The sequence below is a fragment of the Pongo abelii genome, chromosome 7, assembly GCF_028885655.2.
Source record: "Pongo abelii isolate AG06213 chromosome 7, NHGRI_mPonAbe1-v2.0_pri, whole genome shotgun sequence".
Classification (NCBI taxonomy): Eukaryota; Metazoa; Chordata; class Mammalia; order Primates; family Hominidae; genus Pongo; species Pongo abelii.
Genome location: NC_071992.2, coordinates 32511537 through 32537793, shown reverse-complemented (window position 1 = coordinate 32537793; position 26257 = coordinate 32511537). Strand labels below are relative to the sequence as shown.

Sequence of the window (26257 nt, the reverse complement as noted above, 5' to 3'; positions counted from 1 at the left end):
GTGGGCGGAACACTCGAAGTCAGGACTTTGAGAACAGCCTGGCCAACATGGTGAAACCCTGTCTCTACTAAAAATACAAAAATTAGCCGGGCGTGGTGGTGTGCACCTGGAATCCCAGCTACTCTGGAGGCTGAGGCAGGAGAATTGCTTGAACCCAGAAGGCGGAGGTTGCAGTGAGCCGAGATTGTGCCACTGCACTCCAGCCTGGGCGACAAGAGTGAGATTCGGTCTCAAAAAAAAAAAAAAAACGGCTGGGTGCGGTGGCTCACACCTGTAATCCCAGCACTTTGGGAGGTCGAGGTAGGCGGATCACCTGAGGTTGGGAGTTCAAGACCAGCCTGACCAACATGGAGAAACCCCATCTCTACTAAAAATACAAAATTAGCTGGGCGTGGTGGCACATGCCTGCAATTCCAGCTACTTGGGGCAGGAGCATCACTTGAACTCAGGAGGTGGAGGTTGCGGTGAGCTGAGATTGTGCCATTGCATTCCAGCCTGGGCAACAAGAGCGAGACTCCATCTCAAAAAAAAAAAAACCTGTATTTTACATTACAGCATTGAAGTCAAGGGTAAAATATTAGAAATCTGGCAGTTGAGTTCAGATGAACTTTGATTTTTTTTTTTTTCTTTTTGAGACAGTGTCTCACTTTGTCATCCAGGCTGGAGTGCATTGGTGCAATCTCAGCTCACTGCAGACTCAACCTCCTGAGCTCAAGCAATCCTTCCACCTCTGCCCCCACCAAGTAGCTGGGACTACAGGCACATGCCGCCACACCTGGCTAATTTTTTTGTATTTTTTGTAGAGATAGGGTTTTGCCATGTTGGCCAGGCTGGTCTTGAACTCCTGAGCTGAGACGATCTGCCCACCTTGGACTCCCAAAGTGTAAGGATTACAGGCGTGACCCACCACACCCGGCCCCTGATTTTTTAAATTTGGATTTTAAAACTGATTTTTGTGCTCAGGTGTCTTATTATACATCGTTAATATTTTTAGATTTATATTTATTTTTTAGGAAATATTATGGAATCTAATTTTTATCTTTTTTTTTTTTTTGAGATAGAATTTCGCTCTGTTGCTCAGGCTGGAGTGCAGTGGTGCCATCTCGGCTCACTGCAACCTCTGCCTCCTAGGTTCAAGGGATTCTCCTGCCTCAGCCTCCTGAGTAGCTGGGATTACAGTCACGCACCACCATGCCTGGCTAATTTTTGTATTTTTAGTAGAGACGGGGTTTCACCATTTTGGCCAGGCTGGTCTCCAACTCCTGACCCTGACCTCAAGTGATCCACTCACCTCAGCCTCCCAGGGTGCTGGGATTACAGGCGTGAGCTACTGTGCCCAGCCTATCTTTCTTGGGTTTTTTGGTTTGTTTGTTTTGTTTTGTTTTTGAGACAGAGTCTCGCTCTGTCGCCCAGGCTGGAGTGCAGTGGCACAGTCACAGCTCACTGCAACCTCCACCTCCCAGGTTCAAGTGATCCTCCTGCCTCAGCTGGGAATATAGGCACCCGCCACCATGCCCAGCTAATTTTTGTATTTTGTTTTAGTAGAGATGGGTTTCACCATGTTGGCAGGCTGGTCTTGAACTCCTGGTCTCAAGTGATCTGCCCACCTCAGCCTCCCAAAGTGCTGGTATTACAGGCATAAGCCACCATGCCTGGCCTCTTTCATTTTTAAAATTATTTTTCTTGACACAAGGTCTTGCTGTGTTGCCCAGGCTGTAGTGCAGTTCCACGATCATTGCCCACTGCAGTCTCCAACTCCTGGGCTCAAGCAATCCTCCCACGTAGCTTCTACAGGTGCATGCCACCATGCCTGGCTAATTAAAAAAAAATTTTGTAGAGATGGAGTCTCGCTATGTTGCCCAGGCTATTCTCAAACTCCTGAGCTCAAGTGATCCTCTAGCCTCGGCCTCCCAAAGTGTTGGGATTACAGGTGTGAGCCACCATGCCCGGCCTAGAATCTAATTTTAAATCATACCCTTTGAATTCTGTAGTTAGAAAGAATTACAAAGTGCTTTATTTCTCAAGCAATCACTTGAATTTCAGGCAGTATTTTCCTAGAGAATTAGCCTTTTAAAAATGATCTTCCCTTCCCCCACATAGACCTTTTCAGCATAGACCACATCAAATAAAACTGTGAATGTAAAAATGCTGGGCTGGTGGAGGAGGCTACCATCATAACCACCTTAGGACCTTCAGTAAACTATTTATTTTCTCCACTCTCTCAACCCAAGTCTTACCTTCCTTCGTTCCAATTAAGAATATACAGGGATCCTGGGCACAGTGGCTCACACCTGTAATCCCAGCACTTGCAAGGCCAAGGCAGGAGGAGAATCAGTTGAGGCCATGAGTTAGAGACCAGCCTGGGCAACATAACAAGATGCCATCTCTATGAAAAATTAAAAATTAGCCAGATGAGGTAGCACGTGCCTGTTGTCCTAGCTACCCAGGAGGCCAAAGTCGGAGGAGAGCTTGAGTCCAGGAGGCTGATCTCGCCACTGCACTGCAGCCTGGGCAACAGAGCAAGACCCTGTCTCTTAAAGAAAAATAAATAAATAAATATTTTATTTATATGTAAATATATATTTATATAAATAGATTTATGTATGTATACTTTATAAATATATTTTATATATGTATATTTTATATGTATATTTTATTTATATATAATATACGTATATTATATATAACAAATATATGTTATATATAAATTTATATATAATATATGTATATTTATATATAAATGTATTTTTATATAATATGCGTATATTTTATATATATAAATATATATTTTTATATATAAATATATGTATATTTATTTTTTATATATATATGTGTGTGTGTGTATATATATATACACACACACACACATATATATCCAGGGAGAGGCACTAATTGTGCAGTTTGGAAAAGTTTCCCAGTGATGCTGCCGTGGCCCACTTTCAAAGTACTATGCTTAGGTTTACCACTTAAAAAGTTATTACAGTTTTCCAGAAGTACACTTTAAAATACTTTGTTTTTGAAGTGAGGCATTACAATGGTGTCATGAGCTGACATTTCCAGCCACTGACTGGAAGATTTGGGTCAACCCAGGGGACAGGCTTGGTTTAAGGGAGTTCAAGTGTTGGTGGCCTTTGGGTAAAAGTTTATGTCTATGTTTGTATGTGGGATTCAGTAGGGATTTTCTTTAATGTTAAAAATTCTAGTTTCCTCTGTATTTGCTTTCCTTCTTCCCTTGTCCTCCCCCAGCCTCCACACATGTGTAACACATTTTATTTGCCAATAGGTCAAGGAGGTTAAAAAGACCTCGTCGGGCTTGGAAGTCAGCATGGTTACTGCAGTTCCTGGTTCGCTACCAGTCATGACCATGATTCCAGATGTTGACTGCCTGCTCTGGGCCATTGGGCGGGACCCAAATACCAAGGGCCTGAGTTTAAACAAACTGGTAAGCTGGCCTGGTCTGCCCAAAACATTCGTGAATCTACTACAAGTCTTATGGTTTTATTTTCCCCCCGAGACACCCAAAACGGGTGGATTCCATTGGATTCTTTTCTCTTTTTTCCATGTATTCAGTTTGTGATCAAATTTCATTGCTTCTTCCTTTGAAATTAAAAAAAAAAGTTTTCTTTTCTCTTCTTTCCTTTTCCTTTCTTTTCTGGTTTTGTTTTTTTCTTTTTGTTTTTGAGACAAGGTCTTACTCTGTCACCCAGGCTGGAGCTCAGTGGTGTGATCATAGCTCACCGCAGTCTCAACCTCCTGGGCTCAAGTGATCCACCCACCTCAGCCTCTGGAGTAGATGGGACTATGTGTGTGCCACAATGCCCAGCTAATTTTTTTATTTTTTTAGAGATGCAGTTTCACCATGTTGCCCAGGCTGGTCTCTCGGCTGAAGCGATTCGCCCATCTCAGCCTCCCAGAGTGCTGGGACTATGGGCATGTGCCGCCACATCTGGCCTTTTTCTTTTCTGTTTTCTTTCCTTTTTTTTTTTTTTTTTTTGAGACAGGGTCTTGCTTTGTCACCCAGGCTAGTATACAGTGGCATGATCATAGCTCACTGCAGTCTAGAATTCCTGGGGTCAACTGATCCTTCTGCCTCAGCATCCCAAGTAGCTGCAGCTACAGGAGTGTGCCACAACACCTGGCTAATTTTTAAGTTTTTTGTAGAGATGGAGTCTTACTATGTTGCCCAGGCTGCTCTTGAACTCCTGGCCTCAAGTGATCCTTCCACCTCGGCCTCCCAAAGTGCTGGGATTATAAACATGAGCCCCCACGCCCAGCCAGCCTGCCACCTCTAACCTAGTTTCCTGTTGGCCTCCCTCTTACAGACTTCGTTTTCGCTATGTGAATGTCTCTTTCAAGTCCTATGCTGATCTCTTAGCATCTGTAGTAAGTAATCCAGATTGCTGGGTGGGTAACTGTCTTGTACATTGTACACAGGGATGGGAACAGATGTGAAGCTGTCTCTCTTGCCTCTACCCGTGCTGTCTGTATTTGTGGACAGTTGGCATTCTTACTTGTTCTTTTAAATGTTGAAGTAAAATCTAGAATGGGAGCTTGGGGTGTGGTTCCCAGAGTTTGACCCGAATTTGAACCTTAGTTCTTATGACATAACAGTTGCATGGCTTTGAGCAAGCAGCTTAATTTCTCTGCTTCAAGTGGTTCATATTCGCAATGGGAATGAAAAAAGTTCTTGCCTCATTCGGTTATACAGAAGAGTAAATGAAAAAGCTCATGCAAAGTAATTTATAACTGTGAGACCCTAGCTTACATTATGAACACAATGAATGTTCACCTGCTGTTGATAATGATGATGATTTTTCTGATATGCTATACTACTCTATTAGTAATAATAGAATAATTTATGTTTGAGGTGCATATATTTATTTTGTTCCGGTTTTTTGTTTTTTTTTTTTTGAGACAGAGTCTTGCCGTGTTGCCCAGGCTGGAGTACAGTGTTGTGATCTAGCTCACTGCAACCTCTGCCTCCTGGGTTCTAGCGATTCGCCTACCTCAGCCTTCCGAGTAGCTGGGATTCCAGGCGTGCACCACCACGCACGTCGAATTTTTGTATTTTTTTAGTAGAGACAGGATTTCACCATGTTAGCCAGGCTGGTCTCGAACTCCTGACCTCAGGTGATCCGCCCACCGTAGCCTCCCAAAGTGCTGGGATTACAGGCGTGAGCCACTGCGCCAGGCCTGAGGTGTATATATTTGATAGAGCTGCTTGAGCAGTGTATACCATTTTGATTTATATTCTAATACTAAGTTTCTGTTGTAATGTGGATTCCTTTTTTGTTTCTGTAAAAAGGTCATTTTTCTGCATGTTAACTTATAAAATATTCAGGGAGATGTTTTGATTGTTTGTAATCTTGTTCAGTGACATTTAGTAAAATTAGTTGCCTGTTTTCATATTAACAAAACTAGTCAGCCAGGCGCCGTGGCTCACACCTGTAATCCCAGCTCTTTGGGAGGCCGAGGCGGGTAGATCACCTGAGGTCAGGAGTTCGAGACCAGCCTGGGCAATGTGGTGAAATGCTGTCTCTACTAATAATACAAAAATTAGCCGGGTATGGTGACGCATGCCTGTAATCCCAGCTACTTGGGAGGCTGAGGCAGGAGAATCGCTTGAACCCAGGAGGCGGAGGTTGCAGTGAGCCGAGATCACGCCATTGCACTCCAGCCCTGGCAACAAAAGCAAAACTCCGACTTAAAAAAAAACAAAAACAAAAACAAAAAAAAAACCCAAAAGAAAACAACAACAAAAAACTGGTCATTCAGCTTTTCACCTTTCAAGAGATATTTTGCCATTGTACAGATGTAAGCACTGATAGGTCCAGTTTTCAACTAAATTTGCTAACTTTTTTTTTTTTTGGGGGGGCGTACAGGGTCTTGCTCTGTCACCTAGGCTAGAGTACAGTGGTGCCACCATGGCTCGCTGCAGCCTTGCAGCGTCAAACTCCTGGGCTCAAGTGATCCTTCTACCTTAGTCTCCCAAGTAGCAGGAACTACAGGTGTGGTCCACCACACCTGGCTAATTTTTTGAAAAATTTTTTGTAGACACAAGGTCTCACTGTATTGCCCAGGCTAATTTTGAACTGGGCTCAAGCAATCCTCCCACCTCAGCTTCTCAAAGTGCTGGGATTACAGGCATGAGCCATTGCACCCAGCCTATATTTGCTAAATTTTTGAAGAATGAGGCAAAAAAAAGGTTCAGTCTCATTTGACATTAAGATATATTTATATAATGCAAATTGAGTGATTACTATGTGCTAGGTCTTATCAACATGTTACTAATCTAATTTAATCTTGCCAACAACCGGCAAGGTATAAGGAAGCCAGGAGCACAGAGATACTAGATAATTTACGGGGCTGTAAACTCTATGGTGTAGGGAGAATGTCTGTCTTACCATTGTATTCTCAGTGATGAAGTCAAAGTCTCATTTGTAATAGAAGCTTAAATATTTGTTGATAAACAGGTGGTTATACAAGGTCTCATAACTGGTAAGTTGCAGAGCTAGGATTTGAATTTTGGTCTGTCTGTACCAAAGGTTGTACTCTTTTTTTTTTTTTTGAGGCAGAGTTTCGTTCTGTTGCCCAGGCTGGAGTCAGTGGCGCCATCTCAGCTTACTGCAATCTCCACCTCCTGGGTTCAAGTGAGTCTCCTGCCTCAGCTTCCCAAGTAGCTGGGACTTCCCAAGTAGGTGGGCATGCACCACCACGCCCGGCTAATTTTTTGTATTTTTAGTAGATACAGGGTTTCACCACATTGGCCAGGCTGGTCTAAAACTCCTGACCTCAGGTGATCCGCCCGCCTTGGCCTCCCGAAGTGCTAGGATTTACAGGCATGAACCACTGCGCCCGGCCAGTTGTACTCCTAAGCTCTATGGCTACTTACTTCCTACTTCTGCCATATCTCTGCTTCTCACATATACTTAGGATTTGCAAAGCCACATGATAAGCATAACGCGTCTTCTTGAAGCAAAAATTTGACTACATATAGGAAAAGATTTTTGGTGAAGGGAAACATCAATATGTGTTTTTGTTTTGTTTTTACTTTTCTTCTGGGAGTCTGCAAAAAACATCAGTATATTTTAGAGTAGAGTGCAAAAGTTGCTTGGATTTTTAAAGATAAAAATGGTAAGCTTCATAGAAATGTGCTTTTGGCCAGGTGTGGTGGCTCACACCTGTAACCCCAGTGCTTTGGGAGACCTAGGCGTGAGGATCACTTGAGGCCAGAAGTTTGAGGTCAGCCTGGGAAACAGCAAGACCTATTCTATAAAAAAATGTTAAAAAGGCTAGGCGTGGTGGCTCACACCTGTAATCCCAACACTCTGGGAGGCCGAGGCAGGCGGATCACGAGGTCAGGAGATCGAGACCATCCTGGCTAACACGGTGAAACCCTGTCTCTACTAAAAATACAAAAATATTAGCTGGGCATGGCAGCGGGCACCTGTAGTCCCAGCTACTCGGGAGGCCGAGGCAGGAGAATGGCGTGAACCCGGGAGGCAGAGCTTGCAGTGAGCCTAGATCGCGCCGTCGCACTCCAGCCTGGGCGACAGAGCGAGACTCCATCTCAAAAAATAAATAAATAAATAAATAAATGTTAAAAAATTATCCAGGTGTGATGGCACATGCCTCTAGTCCTAGCTACTCGGGAGGCTAAGGCAGCAGGAGGATTGCTTAAGCCCAGGAGGTCAAGATTGCAGTGACCCATGATCACACCACTGCACTCCAGCCTGGGTAACAGAGCGAAACCCTGTTTCTAAAAAACTAAATAAACATAGATAGGCTTTTGGTGACTGCTTGAGTCAGTGTGCCTCAGGAGCAGTGCTTCCATGGGACAAGTTGAAAAGCTGGACTCCAGAGGGATTCCAAGTGGCACACCTGATAGTTGAGTGATCCTCTTCATGTCTGCCTGGCCAGTTGAATTGTACATTGCAATGTCAAATCCTGTTAAAACACCTCAAAAGTGGATAAAATACTACCTTTTATGTTAAGCAAGAAATGAAACTTGCCAGCTTTTTTTTTTTCTAATTTTTAACAGAGGCAGGGTCTCACTATGTTGCCCAAGCTGATCTCAAACTCCTGGGCTTAAGGGATCCTCCCTCCTCAGCTTCTCAAAGTTCTGGGATTACAGGTGTGGGCCCACTGTACCCAGCTTGAAACTTGCCAGCTTTAAATGCCTTTCATGTTGCAGCTGAGTCTCATGGTTTCTTGGAGATTCTGGCTGCAGTTCCCATGTGAAATGAAGGAGGGAGATCCAGAGGTTTGATCTACCTTTTTTAGTAGGTGGGCCAAGTGTTTACATGATATCTCTTTGTAATTTTAGGGGATTCAAACCGATGACAAGGGTCATATCCTAGTAGATGAATTCCAGAATACCAACGTCAAAGGCATCTATGCAGTTGGGGATGTATGTGGAAAAGCTCTTCTTACTCCAGGTAAGGTCTCTTCCGTTCTTGGTGAGGGAGGGTCTGTGTGTTACTTGATCCATCTGGCTCTTCACTGTCAAATGTGCAGTCTGCTTAAGCAAAGTTAAAAGGATGAGTGTCTTTATATTGTCAAAATGATACAATGTGTTGAAATAGATATTGGTTGGATACCTGACATTATCTGAATAAAAGACTTAAAATGCTTAGCACAGACTGAAGTTTTCATGCAGACAATATGATCACCCTTTGCGGAACTCTCTTAGGAGCAGACTTGTGCTTGGTGGCAGTAGAAGGAAGTGGCATTTCGAAGAAGTAATTTAGGTTGGCATTTTTTTTTTTTTTTTTTTTTTGGAGATAGGGTCTCACTCTGTTACCCAGGCTGGAGTGCAGTGGCATGATCATGGGCTCACTGCAGTTTCAACCTTCCTGGGCTCAGGTGATCCTCCCACCACAGACTCCCAAGTAGCTGGGATCACAGGTGCATTTTTTGTAGAGACAGGGTTTTACCATGTTGTCTTGAACCCCTGGGCTTAAGCAGACCGCCTGCCTCAGCCTCCCAGAATGTTAGGATTACAGGCATGAACCACCACACATGGCCTAGATTGTCATTCTTGTATGACTGGTCTTGATACGACCACGACTGATTTCCTTCTCTCCCGCATCCCATACCTCAATCCGCTTCCTAAGCACCATTTCAAGCTCTGTCCCGTCTTTATCCATTAATGATCACCTGATCTACTTTCAATCTGTACCTAGAACTTCATCAGCGATTCCAGCATGTCCCAGGGCCTTATATCAGGATGAAAACCTACACCAGTCACACACCCAAACCCTTTTAGCTCCTTTAGAAAGTTCTTGCTCTTGGCTGGGTGTGGTGGCTCCTAGCACTTTCGGAGGCTGAGGTGGGGGGATCGCTTGAGTCTAGTAGTTTGAGACCAGGCTGGGCAACATAGTGAGATGTTGTCTGTATTAAGAAAATAAAGATTCAGCTGGGCACAGTGACTGACGCCTGTAATCTCAGCACTTTGTGAGGCCGAGGTGGGCAGATCACGAGGTCAAGAGATCGAGACCTTCCTGGCCAACATGGTGAAACCCCATCTGTGCTAAAAATACAAAAATTAGCTGGGCGTGGTGGCGCACGCCTGTAGTCCCAGCTACTTGGGAGGCTGAGGCAGGAGAATTGCTTCAACCCAGGAGGCAGAGGTTGCAGCGAGCCGAGAAGGCGCCACTGCTCTCCAGCCTGGCAACAAGAGCAAGACTCCGTCTAAAAAAAAAAAATAATAATAATAATAATAATAATAAAGATTCTAGGCGCAGTAGCTCACGCCTGTAATCCCAGCACTTTAGGGTTATAAAATAGAACTAAAGATGCTGAAAACTAATATAGTTTGTTCCATAAATATTGTATTAAAAAGCTAATATCTTCATTAAGTAGATTAACTGCCAGGTAAGTGAGAATTTGTGAATGCGTCTTTTGGGAGTGGGGCCAGACAGGTTGAGCATCCCTTATCTGAAATGCTTGGGACCAGAAGTGTTTTCAGTTTCAGATTTTGGAATATTTGCATATATATAATGAGATATTTTGCAGATGCGACCCAAGTCAAAACACGGAATTCATTTGTTTTACATACACCTTATACACATCGTCAGAAGGTAATTTTATACGATATTTTAAATGTGTGCATGAGGCGTACTTTTGTCTGCGTTTTTGACTGCAACCCTTCACATGAGGTCAGGTGTGGAATTTTCCACTTGTGGCATCATGGTACTCAAACATTTTGGATTTTGAATTTCTGGATTAGGGATGCTCAACCTGTAATAGAATGTATAGAATTCTCGTAAGCCAATCATTTTGAGTTGTTCGCTGAGGCATGATATGTCTTTGCTGTATTAAACTATCTAGATAGTGTAATGAACAATGGTGTGAAACTGTCAGAACTAGGGCATTAAGCTAGATGGATAAATGCATAGTGGAACAATTTAGCTATGTTAAAATAGACAGTAAGATAAACACTGATTTTAAAATATCTCCATAGTTGCAATAGCTGCTGGCCGAAAACTTGCCCATCGACTTTTTGAATATAAGGAAGATTCCAAATTAGATTATAACAACATCCCAACTGTGGTCTTCAGCCACCCCCCTATTGGGACAGTGGGACTCACGGAAGGTAGGTATTTAAAAACTGAAGGTCATTTGTGGTTTCCTTCCTCTTTCCCCTGCCCCCAACTTTAAATTAGGTCTCTGTCAGCTGATGAAACCTATCTCAGCCCCAGATTACGTTGCTTTTTGGTTACTCTCTTGTCACAGTTCCAGTTTTCTCCCCTATTACTACTTTGAGTGTACAATATCTTTCCTTCACACCACCCTATCTCTTTGATCTTTTTTTTAGCTTTTTTATTTGAACTGATTTTAAATTTAAAGAAAAGCTCTAAAAATAGTACAAAGGACTCCTCTCTAACCTTAATATTTTTGCTTTTTCATTTTTTTACTCTACACACACACCACACACGTATATCTTTCCTAAGAACTGGCCTTTACATAAACCGAGTATCATTTTCTTTTTTTTTTTTTTCTTTTTGAGAGAAGCTCTCCCACTGTCACCCAGGCTGGCGTGCAGTGGCACGATCTCTGCTCACTGCAACCTCTGCCTCTGGGTTCAAGCAATTCTTCTGCCTCAGCCTCCCAAATAGCTGGGACTACCAGGCCTGCACCACCACCATGCCTGGCTAATTTTTTGTAGAGACGGGGTTTCACTGTGTTGCCCAGGCTGGTCTCAATCTCCTGGGCTCAAGCGATCCGCCTGCCTCCACCTCTCAAAGTGCAGGGATTACAGGCATGAGCCACTGTGCCTGGCCTTTCTTTTCATCTAGAGGCAGAATTCCTCAGCCCTTCTTTTGTCTTATATTATACTGACATTTATTTTGTAGAATACTTCTCATTTTGGCATGGTTTGATATTTCCTCGTGGTTTGATTGAGGTTATGTATTTCTGGTCATCTCCCTCTTTGATAGTTCAGTGTAATTGTTTAGTTTTCTGATAGATGCTTTTTTTAATGTGCATTGTAGATGAAGCCATTCATAAATATGGAAAAGAAAATGTGAAGACTTATTCAACCAGCTTTACCCCGATGTATCACGCAGTTACCAAAAGGAAAACAAAATGTGTGATGAAAATGGTCTGTGCTAACAAGGAAGAAAAGGTAAGGAAAAATCCAGCAAACTAAATAGTGCCTTGCAAAATGGACAGGGATGGCAGTATTTTGCAGGGGTGGAAAGGAGGGAGACCAAGCAGTTGAGCCTTCTGATTCAACTGTACAGGCCCACTTTGATCTGTCTTACATGCATTTTGGGGTTCTTCATAATATTTCATCTAGAAGGAGGTTCCACTCCTTTTAAAAAATAAGGATGATGCCAGGCGTGGTGGCTCATATCTGTAATCCCAGCACGCTGGGAAGCCGAGGCAGGCAGATCACCTGAGGTCAGGAGTTTGAGACTAGCCTGACCAACGTGGTGAAACCCCATCTCTACTAAAAATACAAATTTAGCCAGGCATGGTGGTGCGCACCTGTAATCCCAGCTACTCGGGAGGCTGAGGCAGGAGAATCACTTGAACCCGGGAGGCGGAGGTTGCAGCGAGCCGAGATCATGCCATTGCACTCCATCCTGGGCAACAAGAGTGAAACTCCATCTCAAAAAAAAAAAAAGAAAAAGAAAGAAGAAGAAAGAAAAGAAAATGTTTCTCTTTTTTTCCCAGGTGGTTGGGATCCATATGCAGGGACTTGGGTGTGATGAAATGCTGCAGGGTTTTGCTGTTGCGGTGAAGATGGGAGCAACGAAGGCAGACTTTGACAACACAGTCGCCATTCACCCTACCTCTTCAGAAGAGCTGGTCACACTTCGTTGAGAACCCGGAGATGCGTGTGGCTGGCAGTGGGGCCCATAGATCTTCTGAAATGAAACAAATAATCACGTTGACTTACTGTTTCAGTTTTATGTATTTCTTTATTTTAATCAGGATCTTCTGATAGTAGAAATTTTTAGTACATAATAGAACTTATTTATGGAGTTAGAAATTTGTAGTGTTATCCAGGATTGATTTTCATTTGATCACGTCTCACAATAAATATTTTCAAGTTTTTTTTTATTAACAGCTCTGTGCTAGTTTTTTTTTTTTTTCTGTTTTAGCCTCATCCCAAATATAAAACTTTGTGAAGTAAAATTAACTTAATGTACTTGAATGAATAGAACTTGCTAATTTTTTTTTTTTTTTTTTGAGACAGAGTTTTGCTCTCATTGCCCAGGCTGGAGTGCAGTGGTGCTCTCTCGGCTCACCACAACCTCTGCCTCCCGGGTTCAAGCGATTCTCCTGCCTCAGCCTCCCGAATAGCTGGGATTATAGGCACGCACCACCACACCTGACTAATTTTGTATTTTTAGTAGAGATGGGATTTCTCCATGTTGGTCAGGCTGGTCTTGAACTCCATACCTCAGGTGATCCGCCCACCTCGGCCTCCTGAGGTGGTGAGATTACAGGCGTGAGCCACTGCGCCGGCCTGCTAATTTTCATAGAAGTTGATGGCAATTCTTCACATGTAAACAATGCCAGTGCACAGAACCTTTATATATTTTTTGAAGCCAGTACTTTGCTCTGCATATAACAAAGCTGCCTCAAGGATGTGACCTTTTTCTAAAAGCATGTAATGTGAGAAGCCGGCCTGCCTTATTTTCTTTTTTAATGATTAAAATGGTATGTGGCCAGGCATGGTGGCTCAGGCCTGTAATTCTAGCACTTTGGGAGGCCAAGGCAGGAGGATCACTTGAGCCCACGAGTTTGAGGCCAGCATGCGCAGCATAGCAAGACCGCATCTCTACAGAAAGTAAAAAAAATTACCTGAGTGTGGTGGTGTGCACCTGTAATCTCAGCTACTTGGGAGGCTGAGGTGAGAGGATCACTTGAGCTTGGGTGAAGTGAGGCTACAGTGAGTCCTGATCATGCCACTGCACTCAATCTTGGACAACAGAGCAAGACCCTGTCTCAAAAAAAAAAAAGTATGTATTATTTTTATGAGATGAAGTGCATCAAACTTGGGAAAGATTTGAGGAGGCTGGGAACCTCCTGGAAAAACCCACCTTGAAAAAAGATATGGGAGACATTTAGAAGTGATTCCTGCCTTGAGAAAAGATATGAGAGACATTTAGAAGTGATTCCTGCTTTCAGAAGGAGGTGGATTCAAATACTTCAAAAGTCCCTTCCTCTGCTAAGTGTTTATAGTTCAGTGAATAATTTCAATATTTGTATGTGTTCTTGTCATTTTATTTTTTTCTGAAAAACTTCCAAAAATTTGAAAATAAAATTATAGCCTTTTCGTCTTATAAAATTTGTTACTGTGAGCCTTAATTGGTACACAGGAAATTGGTTTATTTTCTAAGGATATTTCACATTGGAGAATCAGTTGCCTGTGCTTATGGGGGTGAAAAGGGAGTTCTCATATGAAAATAAAGATCAAAGGTATAAAAGAAACATTTAGCAGATTAATGATTGAGTTGGAAGAAAAGCCTAGAAATCATTTAGGTCTTTAACACTTTATTTCTATTAGGTTTTACCAGCTAGTTAAATTTTTCCATGATTTTCATTAGTCATCCAGTGTTACTGAATACTTTTTTTTTTTTTATTTTGAGACAGAGTCTCGCTTTGTCACCAGGCTGGAGTGCAGTGATGCGATCTCAGGTCACTGCAGCCTCCTGGGTTCAAGCAGTTCTCCTGCATCAGCCTCCTGAGTAGCTGGGATTACAGGCACGTGCCACCACACCCAGCCAGTTTTTGTATTTTTAGTAGAGATGGGGTTTCACCATGTTGGCCAGGATGGTCTTGATCTGTTGACCTCGTGATCTGCCCACCTTGGCCTCCCAAAGTGCTGGGATTATAGGAGTGAGCCACTGCCCTGGGCCCACTCAATTCTTTACTGTGTGTTCTGTTAAGCATTAAGCTTTTACTGACTGTCTTTCTGGTTAGTGATGGCCAGTTACTGCACTGACTTTTTTTTTTTTGAAACCAAGCCTGGCTCTGTTGCCCAGGCTGTAGTGCAATGGCACGATCTCAGCTCACTGCAGCCTCTGCCTCCCAGGTTCAAGCGATTCTCCTGCCTCAGCCTCCTGAGTAGCTGAGACTACAGGCACACACCACCACACCTGGCTAATTTTTGTACTTTTAGTAGAGATGGGTTTTCACCATGTTGGCCAGGCTGGTCTTGAACTCCTGACCTTAGGTGATCTGCCCACCTCAGCCTCCCAAAGTGCTGAGATTACAGGCGTGAGCCACCACGTCTGGCCTGCACTGACTTCTTAAGTAGGCCCATTGTCAATGAAAGAAAAATGTTGTATTAGCAAGGAAGTTATATGTATTTGTGGTGGGACAAGAAAATAGGATCCCCAAACTTGGGCATGGACTAATGTAGCCACTTCTCCCTCTTCCCCTAGCCTAAAAGACAGTGGACCAAGGTTCTAGGCTTCATTCTGCTGGTGGATTTCTCACTGCACAGGCCCCAGCCTTAAGGTGTGCCTCTGTCAGGGAAATGGGAGGCCCTAGTAGCCACATCTATTTTAACATCATGTGTTCTTAATCTCATATTTATCCTTTCTGCTGCCTGTGTGCTGGTTCATAGTAAACCAACAAGAAAGTCCAGTACCCTTATCTGAGTTCTTGTCTGCATTCTCATCGGTCCTTGAACTGGCCCAGCTCTTGAGGTGTTGTGGCTTAACAGCCTCTATTACTGAAAGTGCCAAGAAATATAAAGATACGGTAGCTCACACCTATAATCCCAGCACTTTGGGAGGCCAAGACAGGTGGATCACCTGAGGTCAGGGATTCGAGACCAGCCTGGCCAACATGATGAAACCCCATCTCTACTAAAAATACAAAAATTACCTAGGCATGGTGCCTGTCACCTGTAATCCCAGCTACTCGGGAGGCTGAGATAGGAGAATCGCTTGAACCTAGGAGGCAGAGGTTACAGTGAGCCAAGATGGCACCACTGCACTCCAGCCCAGGCAATAGTGTGAGACTCCATCTCAAAAAAAAAAAAATGCCGGGCGTGGTGGCTCACGCCTGTAATCCCAGCACTTTGGGAGGCTGAGGTGGGCGGATCATGAGGTCATGAGATCGAGACCATCCTAGCTAACACGGTGAAACCCTGACTCTACCAAAAATACAAAAAAATTAGCCAGGCATGGTGGTGGGTGCCTGTAGTCCCAGCTACTCGGGAGGCTGAGGCAGGAGAATGATGTGAACCTGGGAGGCGGAGCTTGCAGTGAGCCAAGATTGCGCCACTGCACTCCAGCCTGGGCGATAGAGACTGTCTCAAAAAAAAAAAAAAAAAAAGATATACAAGGCAGCACGTTGTAAAATATGGGCCACATTGTACTTGCACAGTAGATGTTTATTGAGGGAAAGACATGTTACTTGCTTTCAAGTAATCTTATAATCTAGAATGAGAGAACATTTCTATACAAATGAAGCAATTAAGCACAGGATGACCATATGGCTTATTGACTAAAATGGCACACTTTCAAGAATGAAAGGGGTGTCATTGACAATTTACACAATTGGTACAGATTAGTACTGTCCTAAACAAATAGGAGATTGCCATCCTTATTACACATTATTAGGTAAAAGGATACAGGTTCAGAGGACCAGAATTGCACTGTTGCTGGGAAAAGTGAGGAAGGGTTCACAAAGGAGGTTAGGTAGGATTTGAAATGTGGGGGCTGTAGAGGAAAAGGCCAGAGAAGGTAGAAAGTACAGTGAAGGAAGGATTGGATAAATTATTGTATTGCTGGCTGGGCGTGGTGGCTCACACCTGTAATCTCAGCACTTTCGGAGGCTGAGGCAGGCAGATCACCTGATGTCAGGAGTTCAAGACCAGCCTGACCAACATGGTGAAATCCCGTCTCTACTAAAAATACAAAAATTAGCCAGGCATGGTGGTGCATGCCTGCAATCCCAGCTACTCAGGAGACTGAGGCATGAGAATCACTTGAATCTGGGAGGTGGAGGTTGCAGTGAACAGAGATGGCCCATTGCACTCCAGCCTGGGCTATAAGAGTGAAACTCTGTCTAAAAAAAAAAAAAAAAAAAAAAAAAAAATTTGCTGTGTAACAAACTGGCTTAAAATAGAGACTATCTTAAATCTCATGATTTTGGGTCAGTAACTGGGGTTAGGCTCAGCTGGTTGGTTCTTCTGTTGGTGTTGGCAGGGATCATTTGGTGATATTCAACTGGCAAATGGGCTGGTCTAGAGTCCAAAAGAGAATTATTCATATATCTGACACATAGGCAGAGATGAGGGAAGGCTGTGCCTCTTCAGCATGGCAGTCTCAGAGCAGTGGACTTAAGTGGAAGCTTTGGGCTGTCAAAGTGTTCTAAGAATCCTAGGCAGATGCTACAAGCCTTATGACCTAACCTTGGAAGTTCTAGAACATCACTTCTGCTACATAATATTGGTTAAGCAAGTCACTAAGGCCAGCTCACATTCAGGAGGAAGTGAATTGAACTTCACCTCTAGGTGGAAAGGAATGGTAAAGAATTTGCCACTGTTGGCTGCGTGCAGTGGCTCACACCTGTAATCCCAGCATTTTAGGAGGCTGAGGTGGGCAGATCACCTGAGGTCAGGAGTTTGACCTGAGGTCAGGAGTTTGAGACCAACCTGGCCAACATGGCGAAACCCTGTCTCTACTAAAAATACACAAAATTAGTCGGGTATGGTGGCAGCTGCCTGTAATCCCAACTACTCAGGAGGCTGAGGCATTGCTTGAAACCAGGAGATGGAGGTTGCAGGTTGCAGTGAGCCAAGATCGTGCCACTGCACTCCATCCTGGGCAACAGGGTGAAACTCTGTCAAAAAAAAAAAAAAAAAAAAAAAAGAATTGCTCCTGTCTTTAATCTTTAATTGTATCTGGCAATCTCCTACACATTTTATAAGGCTGGACTAAAACATCACCTTTGTGAAGACTTAGGTAGTTTTGTGTGTTCTATTATGTGTTGCCATGACATCTTGTCACATTGTAGGTCTGCACTACATATTCACTTTGTGTATGACATTTTTCACTTAGGTTACTCATTTCTATCTTCCTTATGTTGTATTTCACAGTATCATTCCTGGGATGTCAGGCAGCAACTTCGGATGCAAGACAGCAGAGTGTGTTACTATGATTTTTTGACACTAAGATCAGAAGTATTAGAAAAGCCAACATTTTAATCCTTTACCTTTTTGAAAAATGAGTAAGCAGGCATATTTGGATTCTTCAGAATAATAGGATATGTGGGCATACAGAAAGAGAGTTATTATAAGGAATTCACTCATGCTATTATGGAGTTTGGGAAGTCCAAAATGTGCTGTGGAGGCCGGCAGGCTGGAGACCAGGAGAGCCGGTGGTTTGGACACAGTCTGAAGGTTGAGGGAGAGTCCACCCTTGCTTAGAGAAGTGGTCTTTTTGTTTTGTTCAGGCCTTCAACTTACCGGTTAAGCACCCCACACATACACACACACACACACACATTGTGGAGGACAATCTGCTTTACCCAAAGTTCACCAATGTATTGTGAGATTAATATCTCATCCAAAAACACCCACCAAGTTGATACCATTGCAACCAACTGTTCCAAGTTCGCCCCAGTCACCTTGGCATCTATATACATTATATATATATATACCTATGCCTTTAATAATGGCATAGGAATACTAAGAGACATCCGTGTGTGTATATGTGTGTGTGTGTGTGTGTGTGTATATATATATATAATTTTCTTTTTTTTTTTTTTTTTTGAGATGACATCTTGCTCTGTCATCCAGGCTAGAGTGCAGTGGTGGATCACGGCTCATTAAAGCCTTGGCTTCCTGGGTTCAAGTGATTCTCCCACCTCAGCCTCCCAAGTAGCTGGGACTACAGGTGTACACCACTAGGCCTACCTAGCTACATTTTTTTTTTTTTAGAGATGGGGTCTTGCTATGTTGCCCAGACTGATCTCGACTCCTGGGCTCAAGCAGTCCTCCCCTCTTGGCCTCCGAAAGTGCTGGGATTATAGGCACAGGTTAGCCACTGATTATAGGCACAGGTGAGCCACTGAGCACAGCCCCTATACACATTTTAAACCATACTTAATATCTGAGTGAGAAATAACAAGGTCATACTTTCACCTAACAGAATACAAGTATCTTGTATACAACCACAACACAAACCCTTTCCCCAGAAGAGGATGCAAAGTCCCTGGTTGATGTTTGCTCTTCTCTTTGATATCTCATAATTCAAATTCTGTGATATAAAGTTAATAACACTTAAATACTATGTAACATAAAATTAATACATCTTATGTCACATAGTAGATGCATAAGGGAAAAAATCTGATACGTGTGTGTGTGTGTGTGTGTGTGTGTGTGTGTGCATGCCTGTGAACAAGCATTCCTAATAAAGTAAGGAAATGTAACAGTTATAGTCCTAGTTTCTGTAACTGGACACATGGCCGTGGCTGGTATCCACAACATACTGTTCTCCACTACCAATTCCACTTTCCCTTTGTCTTTAGCAAGTGCCTTAGTTGGTTGTGGTTCTTTTTTTTGTTTTTTTTTGAGACAGAGTTTCGCTCTTGTTTGCCCAGGCTGGAGTGCAATGGTGGGATCTTGGTTCAGTGCAACCTCCGCCTCCCAGGTTCAAGCGATTCTCCTGCCTCAGCCTCCCGAGTAGCTGGGATTACAGGCATGTGCCACCACGCCCGGGTAATTTCGTATTTTTAGTAGAGATGGGGTTTCTCCATGTTGGTCAGGCTGATCTCGAACTCCCGACCTCAGGTGATCCATCCGCCTTGGCCTCCCGAAGTGCTGGGATTACAGGCGTGAGCCACTGCGCCCGACCGGTCGTGGTTCTTTACCTGACTGGTAAGCAAAATCTTTGCCTGACCGCCAAAGCAAAATCTTTGCTCCCAAAAGAGTCTGTGCATTAGTGGTGCTGCCTGAATTGGGCTGTTGTAGTTTTCCACGGACTTTAATAATGGCATAGGAATGCTAAGCGACAACCTAGCGGATCTCCTACAGGATCTCTAGGTTGTCTTCTTTAGCTCCATGGTATACTAGCAGTCCAATTTCACCTTGGTAGTCATTATCAATTACCCTAGCCAGCCGCATGTGGTGGCGCATGCCTGTAGTCCCAGCTACTCAAGAGGCTGAGGCGGGAGGATAGCTTGAATCCGGGAGTTCCAGGCTGCGGAGAGCCAAGATCATGCCACTGAACTCCAGCCTTGGCGGCAGAGCAAGACCGTCTTTCAAAAAAAAAAAAGATCACCCCAGCTGATATGGTTTGGCTCTGTGTTCTCACCCAAATCTCATCTTGAATTTTAATTCCCACGTGTGGAGGAAGGGACCTGTAATCACCTGTGGAGGGAGGGAATTGATTGGATTTTGGGGTGGTTCCCCTATGCGGTTCTCGTGATAGTGAGTTCTCACAAGATCTGATGATTTTGTAAATGGTAGTTTTTCCTGCACTCTCACCTCCTCTCTCTCTCCTGTCACCTGGTGATAAGGTGTCCACTTCCCCTTCTGCCACGATTGTAAGTTTCCTGAGGCCTCCCCAGCTATGTGGAACTGTGAGTCAATTAAACCTCTTTCCCTTTTTTTTTTTTTTTTTGAATCGGAGTCTTGCTCTGTGGCCCAGGCTGGAGTGCAGTGGCATGATCTCGGCTCACTGCAACCTCCGTCTCCCGGGTTCAAGCAATTCTCCTGCCTCAGCCTCCTGAGTAGCTGGGATTACAGGTGCTCACCACCATGCATGACTAATTTTTGTATTTTTAGTAGAGACGCAGTTTCACCATGTTGGTCAGGTTGGTCTCCAACTCCTGACTTTGTGATCTGCCTGCCTCGGTCTCCCAAAGTGCTGGGATTACAGGTGTGAGCCACCGCACCCACCCTAGAGCTCTTTTCTTTATAAATTACCCAGTCTCAGGTAGTATCTTTATAGTGGCAGATGGCCTGAGGCCAGGAGTTCGAGACCAGGCTAGCCAACATGGTGAAACCCCGTCTCTACTAAAAATACAAAAATTAGCTGGGTGTGGTAGCATGCACCTGTAATCTCAGCTACTTGGGAGGCTGAGACAGGAGAATCGCTTGAACTCAGGAGCAGAGGTTGCAGTGAGCCAAGATTGTGCCACTTCACTCCAGCCTGGACAACAGCAAGACCCTGTCTCCAAAAAATAAATAAATAAAGACCAGGCATGGTGACTCACGCCTGTAATTTCAGCGCTTTGGGAGGCCAAGGCGGGCAGATCACCAGAGGTCAGAAGTTCAAGACCAGCCTGGCCAACATGGCGAAACCCCGTCTCTGTTAAAAATACAAAAATTAGCCGGGCATGGTGGCACATGTCTATAATCCCAGCCACTTGGGAGATCGAGGCAGGAGAATAGCTTGAGCCCGGGAGGCAGAGGTTGCAGTGAGCCAAGATTGCACCATTGCACTCCAGCCTGGGTGACAGATTAAGACTCCCTCTCAAAAAATAAAAACAATAAATTAATAAAATGTGTATATATAGTGGAATGGCTAAATCAAGCTCATTAACATAGGCATTATCTCGCATAGTTGTCATTCTTTTGTGGTGAGAAAATGTCTTTTTTTTCTTTTTTGAGACAGGGTCTCACTTTGTCATCCAGGCTGTTGTGCAGTAGTGCAGTCTTGGTTCACTGCAACCTCTGCTTCTTATGCTTAAGTGATCCTTCAGCCTCAGCCTTCCCAGTAGCTGGGACCACAGGCACCTATCACCATACCTGGCTAATTTTTAATATTTTTTGTAGAGATGGGGTCTCTCTATGTTGCCCAGGCTGGTCTCAAACTCCTGGGCTCAAGGGATCCACCTGCCTCGTCCTCCCAAAGTGCTGGAATTACAGGCTTGAGCCACCATGTAGGGCTATTTTAAACAGTGAAATTGGCCGGGCGTGTTGGCTCACAGCTGTAATCCCAGCACTTTGAGAGGCTGAGGCGGGCAGATCATGAGGTCAGGAGTTAGAGACTAGCCCGGCCAATATGGTGAAACCCTGTCTCTACTAAAAATACAAAAATTAGCCGGGCGTGGTGGTGTGCGCCTGGAATCCCAGCTACTTGGGAGGCTGAGGCCGAAGAATTACTTGAATCTGGGAGGCAGAGGTTGCAGTGAGCCAAGATCGTGCCACTGCACTCCAGCCTGGGCCACAAAGTGAGACTCTGTCTCAAGAAAAAAAAAAAAAAAACCTACAAAAAACAGTGAAATCAACAAAAGGCACAAAAATGGGAAAAATGCAGTGCTAAATAAACTTGGAAAAGGACCTTTGTTTACAGTATGAGACTTAAAATAGAAAGGCAGAGAGTTACCTTGTTCTACGTGCATTTTGGGCAACTCAAATTTTTTCCCACTCTGCATATGTCTGCAAGTGACTATGAAGGTGCTGCAAGTATTGATTTCTGGCTTACAAATAAATTTTAATGGGTAGGCAAATTGGCAAATATGGAATCCACAAATAGTGAAGATTAAGTCTATTTAAATACACTGAAACAAAGTTTTTGATTGTGTTTACTTTATGGTGATATGGCCAAAAATGTTATTCTTTTCTTTTGATTACTCTTAATTTTATTTATCTTGATTTTTTTTTTTTTTTTTTTTTTTTTTTGAGACAGAGTCTCATCTGTCACCCAGGCTGGAGTGCAGTGGCGCAATCTCGGCTCACTACAAGCTCCGCCTCCGGGGTTCATGCCATTCTCCTGCCTCAGCCTCCCGAGTAGCTGGGACTACAGGCACCTGCCACCACGCCTGGCTAATTTTTTGTATTTTTAGTAGAGATGGGGTTTCACTGTGTTAGCCAGGATGGTCTTGATCTCCTGACCTCATGATCTGCCTGCCTCGGCCTCCCAAAATGCTGGGATTACAGGCGTGAGCCACCACGACCGGCCTGTTTATCTTGATTAAATAACACTGGTATCTAGCAGTACAATAGGCACTGTAGAGATACAAACAACATGAATCTCCAAAGAGTTTGCCTTTCAATTAATTGCAATATTTTACAGTTGTTAGCTCAGGCTTTAGAGACAGGCAGAAGTGGGTTTGGATCTTGACTCCTCCACTTAGAGTTGTATGTCCTTGGAAAAGTTATATAACACTTCTATGCCTCAGCTTCTCCATCTGTAAAGTCAGAACATTTTTACCTACCTCATACCATTTTGGGAGGATTCAATGATAAACCCCTCAAAAAGCTGTTAGTATTAATATTAAATATTAGTGTATTATTATTTTCTTTTAGAGACAGGGCCTCAGTCTGTTGCACAGGCTGGAGTGCAGTGGTGTGATTATGGCTCACTGCAGCCTCGACCTCCTGGGCTCAAGCAATCCTCCCACTGAAGCCTCCTGAATAACTGGGACTACAGGCATGAACGACCATGCTCAGCTAATTTTTGTATTTTTTGTAGAGACAGGGTCTCGCTATGTTGCCCAGGTTGGTCTCCAACTCCTGGACTCAAGAAATCCTCCCACCTCAGCCTCCCAACGTGCTGAGATTACAGGCATGAACCACTGCACCTGGCCCCAAGCTTCCTTTATCTTTCCACCTCACTATCCTTACAAGGTAGCTTTCATGCTTGAGTTTGTCACTTCATGATTGTAAAATAGCTGCTTTATCTCTAGTCTCATGTCTGTGTTCCAGAAAGGGTGAAAAAGGAGAAAGAAGTGGTATCTGAATCAGGAAACAAAAACTTATCCAAAAATTGCCAGGAGATTTCTGCTTATGTGGAAACCATGTGTCTGTCACACAGACAACCTAGCTGCAAGGAACCTGGCAAGGTAAGCATTTAAGCTGAATCCACTGCTACCCTGAACAAAGCCTTCAGCAAGAAAGTAGGGGAATGGTTGAGAAGGTAACCAGCAATGTCTGACACTTGTTTTAAAAATATAGGTTTTATTATTATTTAGTATGGCAAGGTCATCAGATGAGGAGACAACTGCCATTGAAAATATAGTCGTGGCTAGGCATGGGGGCTCACACCTATAATCCCAGCACTTTGGGAGGCTGAGGTTGGAGGATCACTTAGGTCCAGGAGTACAAGACCAGCCTGGGAAACATGGTGAGATCACGTCTCTCCCCAAAAAATACAAAACTTAGCCAGTTGTAGTGGCAAGTACCTGTAGTCCCAGCTACTCCGAAGGCTGAGGTGGGAGGATCCCTTGAGGCCAGGAGGTGGAGGCTGCAGTGAGCCGGGATCGTACTACTACACCCTAGCCTAGGTGAAGAGGCAGACCCTATCTCAAAAAAGAAAGAAAAGAAAATATAGTTGTTATGCTCACAGATCCTATGAAGGGGTACATCACCCCAGGGGGGATGGGGAGAGACACCCAGGAAGCACAGGGGTTGGTCAGGAGGCAAAGAGAGTGGAAGGAAAATGTGGGCAAGATAATTTACTGTAGTTTCCATAGAAAGAAAGAGGCAAGGCTGGATAAGCAAGTTTAGCATTGGTTTATTTGAATAATTTTCTGTGAGCTCTGGGGGATAAGGGATGGCCCTGGAGTGATTAGGGCAGGCGGTTGGATAGTATGGGCCCAATAAAGAAGGTGGTTGAGGTTGTAGGCCCTGGATTGGTTGGCATATAAAGGGCATACTCCTCTAGTCATTTACTGTCTCTAGAAAGTTGCTGGCACTGGCACTGGAACAGGCAACCCTCCAGGATTAGCAAGGCTCCCTAATGTCAAAGCATTGGAATACAGAAAACAAAAGGAATAGCTAATACAACATGGTAGGTCTCATTGCCTAGGGCAGGAACACAAAATCACGACCCTCAATTTATAGCAGGGGTATTTCACACTAAAACAATATTTGGCGTTGATTCTGAATTGTCCCTCGGTAACAAGATGGGAGACTCCTTGTTTGAGTGCACATTTTATTCTTTTTTTTATTTTTTATTTTTATTTTTGAGACAGAGTCTTGCTGTGTCACCCAGGCTGGAATGCAATGGTGTGATCTTGGCTTACTGCAACCTCTGCCTCCCAGGTTCAAGCCATTCTCCTGACTCAGCCTCCTGAGTAGCTGGAATTATAGGCATGCACCACTGCACCTGGCTAATTTTTTATATTTTTAGTAGAGACGGGGTTTCACCATGTTGGCCAGGCTGGTCTTGGACTCCTGACCTTAGGTAATCTGCCTGCCTTGGCCTCCCAAAGTGCTAGGATTACAGGCGTGAGCCACTGCGCCCAGCTGAGTGTATATTTTAATCAAGCACTTTGTTTTTTTATGTGCCAAATTTCTTCTAAAAATATATCAGGTTTTAAAGTGTATTAATTTTAAGATATTACATTAAAAGGTATTCCTTCTTGTGTATATGGCAATTGCTTAACCTATATGCTTAATTTTGGGTTTTAATGTTTGGTAAGCAGATCATTTTAGTCACCTAGCGCCATCTTGTGGTCATCTATTGGAAATAAAAATGTATCACCATCGTATATGTGTATCCTTCTTCAAGAAAGTACGCAATATATGGCTAAAATCACATTGGTTGATCAGAATAGAGTCCAGAAATATATAATTGTAATATATGATATGATTAAGGCAACATTTAAAATCCTTGTAGCTTCAGAACTGAGATTGCTGAAAAGCACACCCAGAGTCTTATCCAGCAAGTGGCTGAATTACAGTGCAAATCAAATTCCCAACCTTTCAGGGCATCTGCTGTCAAAGTGAGGGCATTGACTGGGAAAGAAAAGAATGAGATCCTGAAAATCGGAATGGGGATATATGGGAAGATCCTGATAAGGGTGTGGACACTTAACCCCTAAATTCTGCTGAGTCTTCTGCCAGTAGAAGCAGCTATTCCATCCCATCTGAAGAGATGAATCCTGCTTTGCCTGAGGATATTATAATGTCCTCTCCTGAGGTAGTTAACTTACAAGACTCTGCTGAGTCTATTCAGGACACACCCTCATCACTTCTCTTTGCTTCTAAACCTATGACTAGACTCAAGTCCCCGCCGGCCACAAAAGGTGAAGTACAAAACATGACCCTTGAAGAGGTAAGTAAGCTGCATTCTAAAAGGAGTACATAGTTTTTCCAATTTACACATGCAGAAATCCAGGGCGAAATGTGTGGGAATGGATATTAAGACCGTGGGATAATAGTGAAAGAAAAATAAAGTTGGATCAAGCCAAATTTGCTGACATGGGTCCACTAAACAGAGACTGTCAATTTAATGGTTTGTTTTTTGTTGAGATAGAGTCTTGCTCTGTTACCTAGATTAGAGTGCAGTGGTGCAGTCTTGGCTCACTGCAACCTATAGCTCCAAGGTTCAAGGAATTCTCCTGCCTCAGCCTCCCAAGTAGCTGGGATTACAGGTGCCTGCCACCATGCCGAGCTAATTTTTGTATTTTTAGTAGAGAAGGGGTTTTACTATGTTGTCCAGTCTGATCTTGAACTCCTGACCTCAAGTGATCCACCAATTTAATGTTACAGCTTAGAAGGTTAGAAAGGGCTCTAAAAGTTTGTTTGGCTAAAACATGGAAGAAGGCCAGGTATGGTGGCTCATACCTATAATCCCAGCAGTTTGGGAGGCCAAGGCTGGGGGGATCACCTGAGGTCAGGAGTTCAAGACTAGCCTGGTCAACATGGCAAAACCCTGTCTCTACTAAAAATACAAAAATTAGCTGGGTAAGGTGGCATGCACCTATAATCCCAGCTACTTGGGAGGCCGACGCGGGTGGATCATGAGGTCAGGAGATCGAGCCCATCCTGGCCAACATGGTGAAACCCCGTCTCTACTAAAATAGAAAAAATTAGCTGGGTGTG

At 43.7% G+C, this 26257-nt stretch overlaps 1 protein-coding gene across 1 annotated transcript in view; it reads left to right on the top strand.

The window, feature by feature from the left end:
* The window catches only part of GSR (glutathione-disulfide reductase), a 58831-nt gene extending 45024 nt beyond the window's left edge, over positions 1–13807 (top strand). Inside the window, exons 9-13 of the mRNA XM_024251411.3 lie at positions 3284–3442; positions 8327–8438; positions 10466–10597; positions 11496–11629; positions 12184–13807. Of these exons, the coding sequence (XP_024107179.3) occupies positions 3284–3442; positions 8327–8438; positions 10466–10597; positions 11496–11629; positions 12184–12333 (687 nt within the window). The 3' untranslated portion in view covers positions 12334–13807. The remainder of the gene's footprint in view (positions 1–3283; positions 3443–8326; positions 8439–10465; positions 10598–11495; positions 11630–12183) is intronic.
* Positions 13808–26257: the final 12450 nt, after the last annotated feature.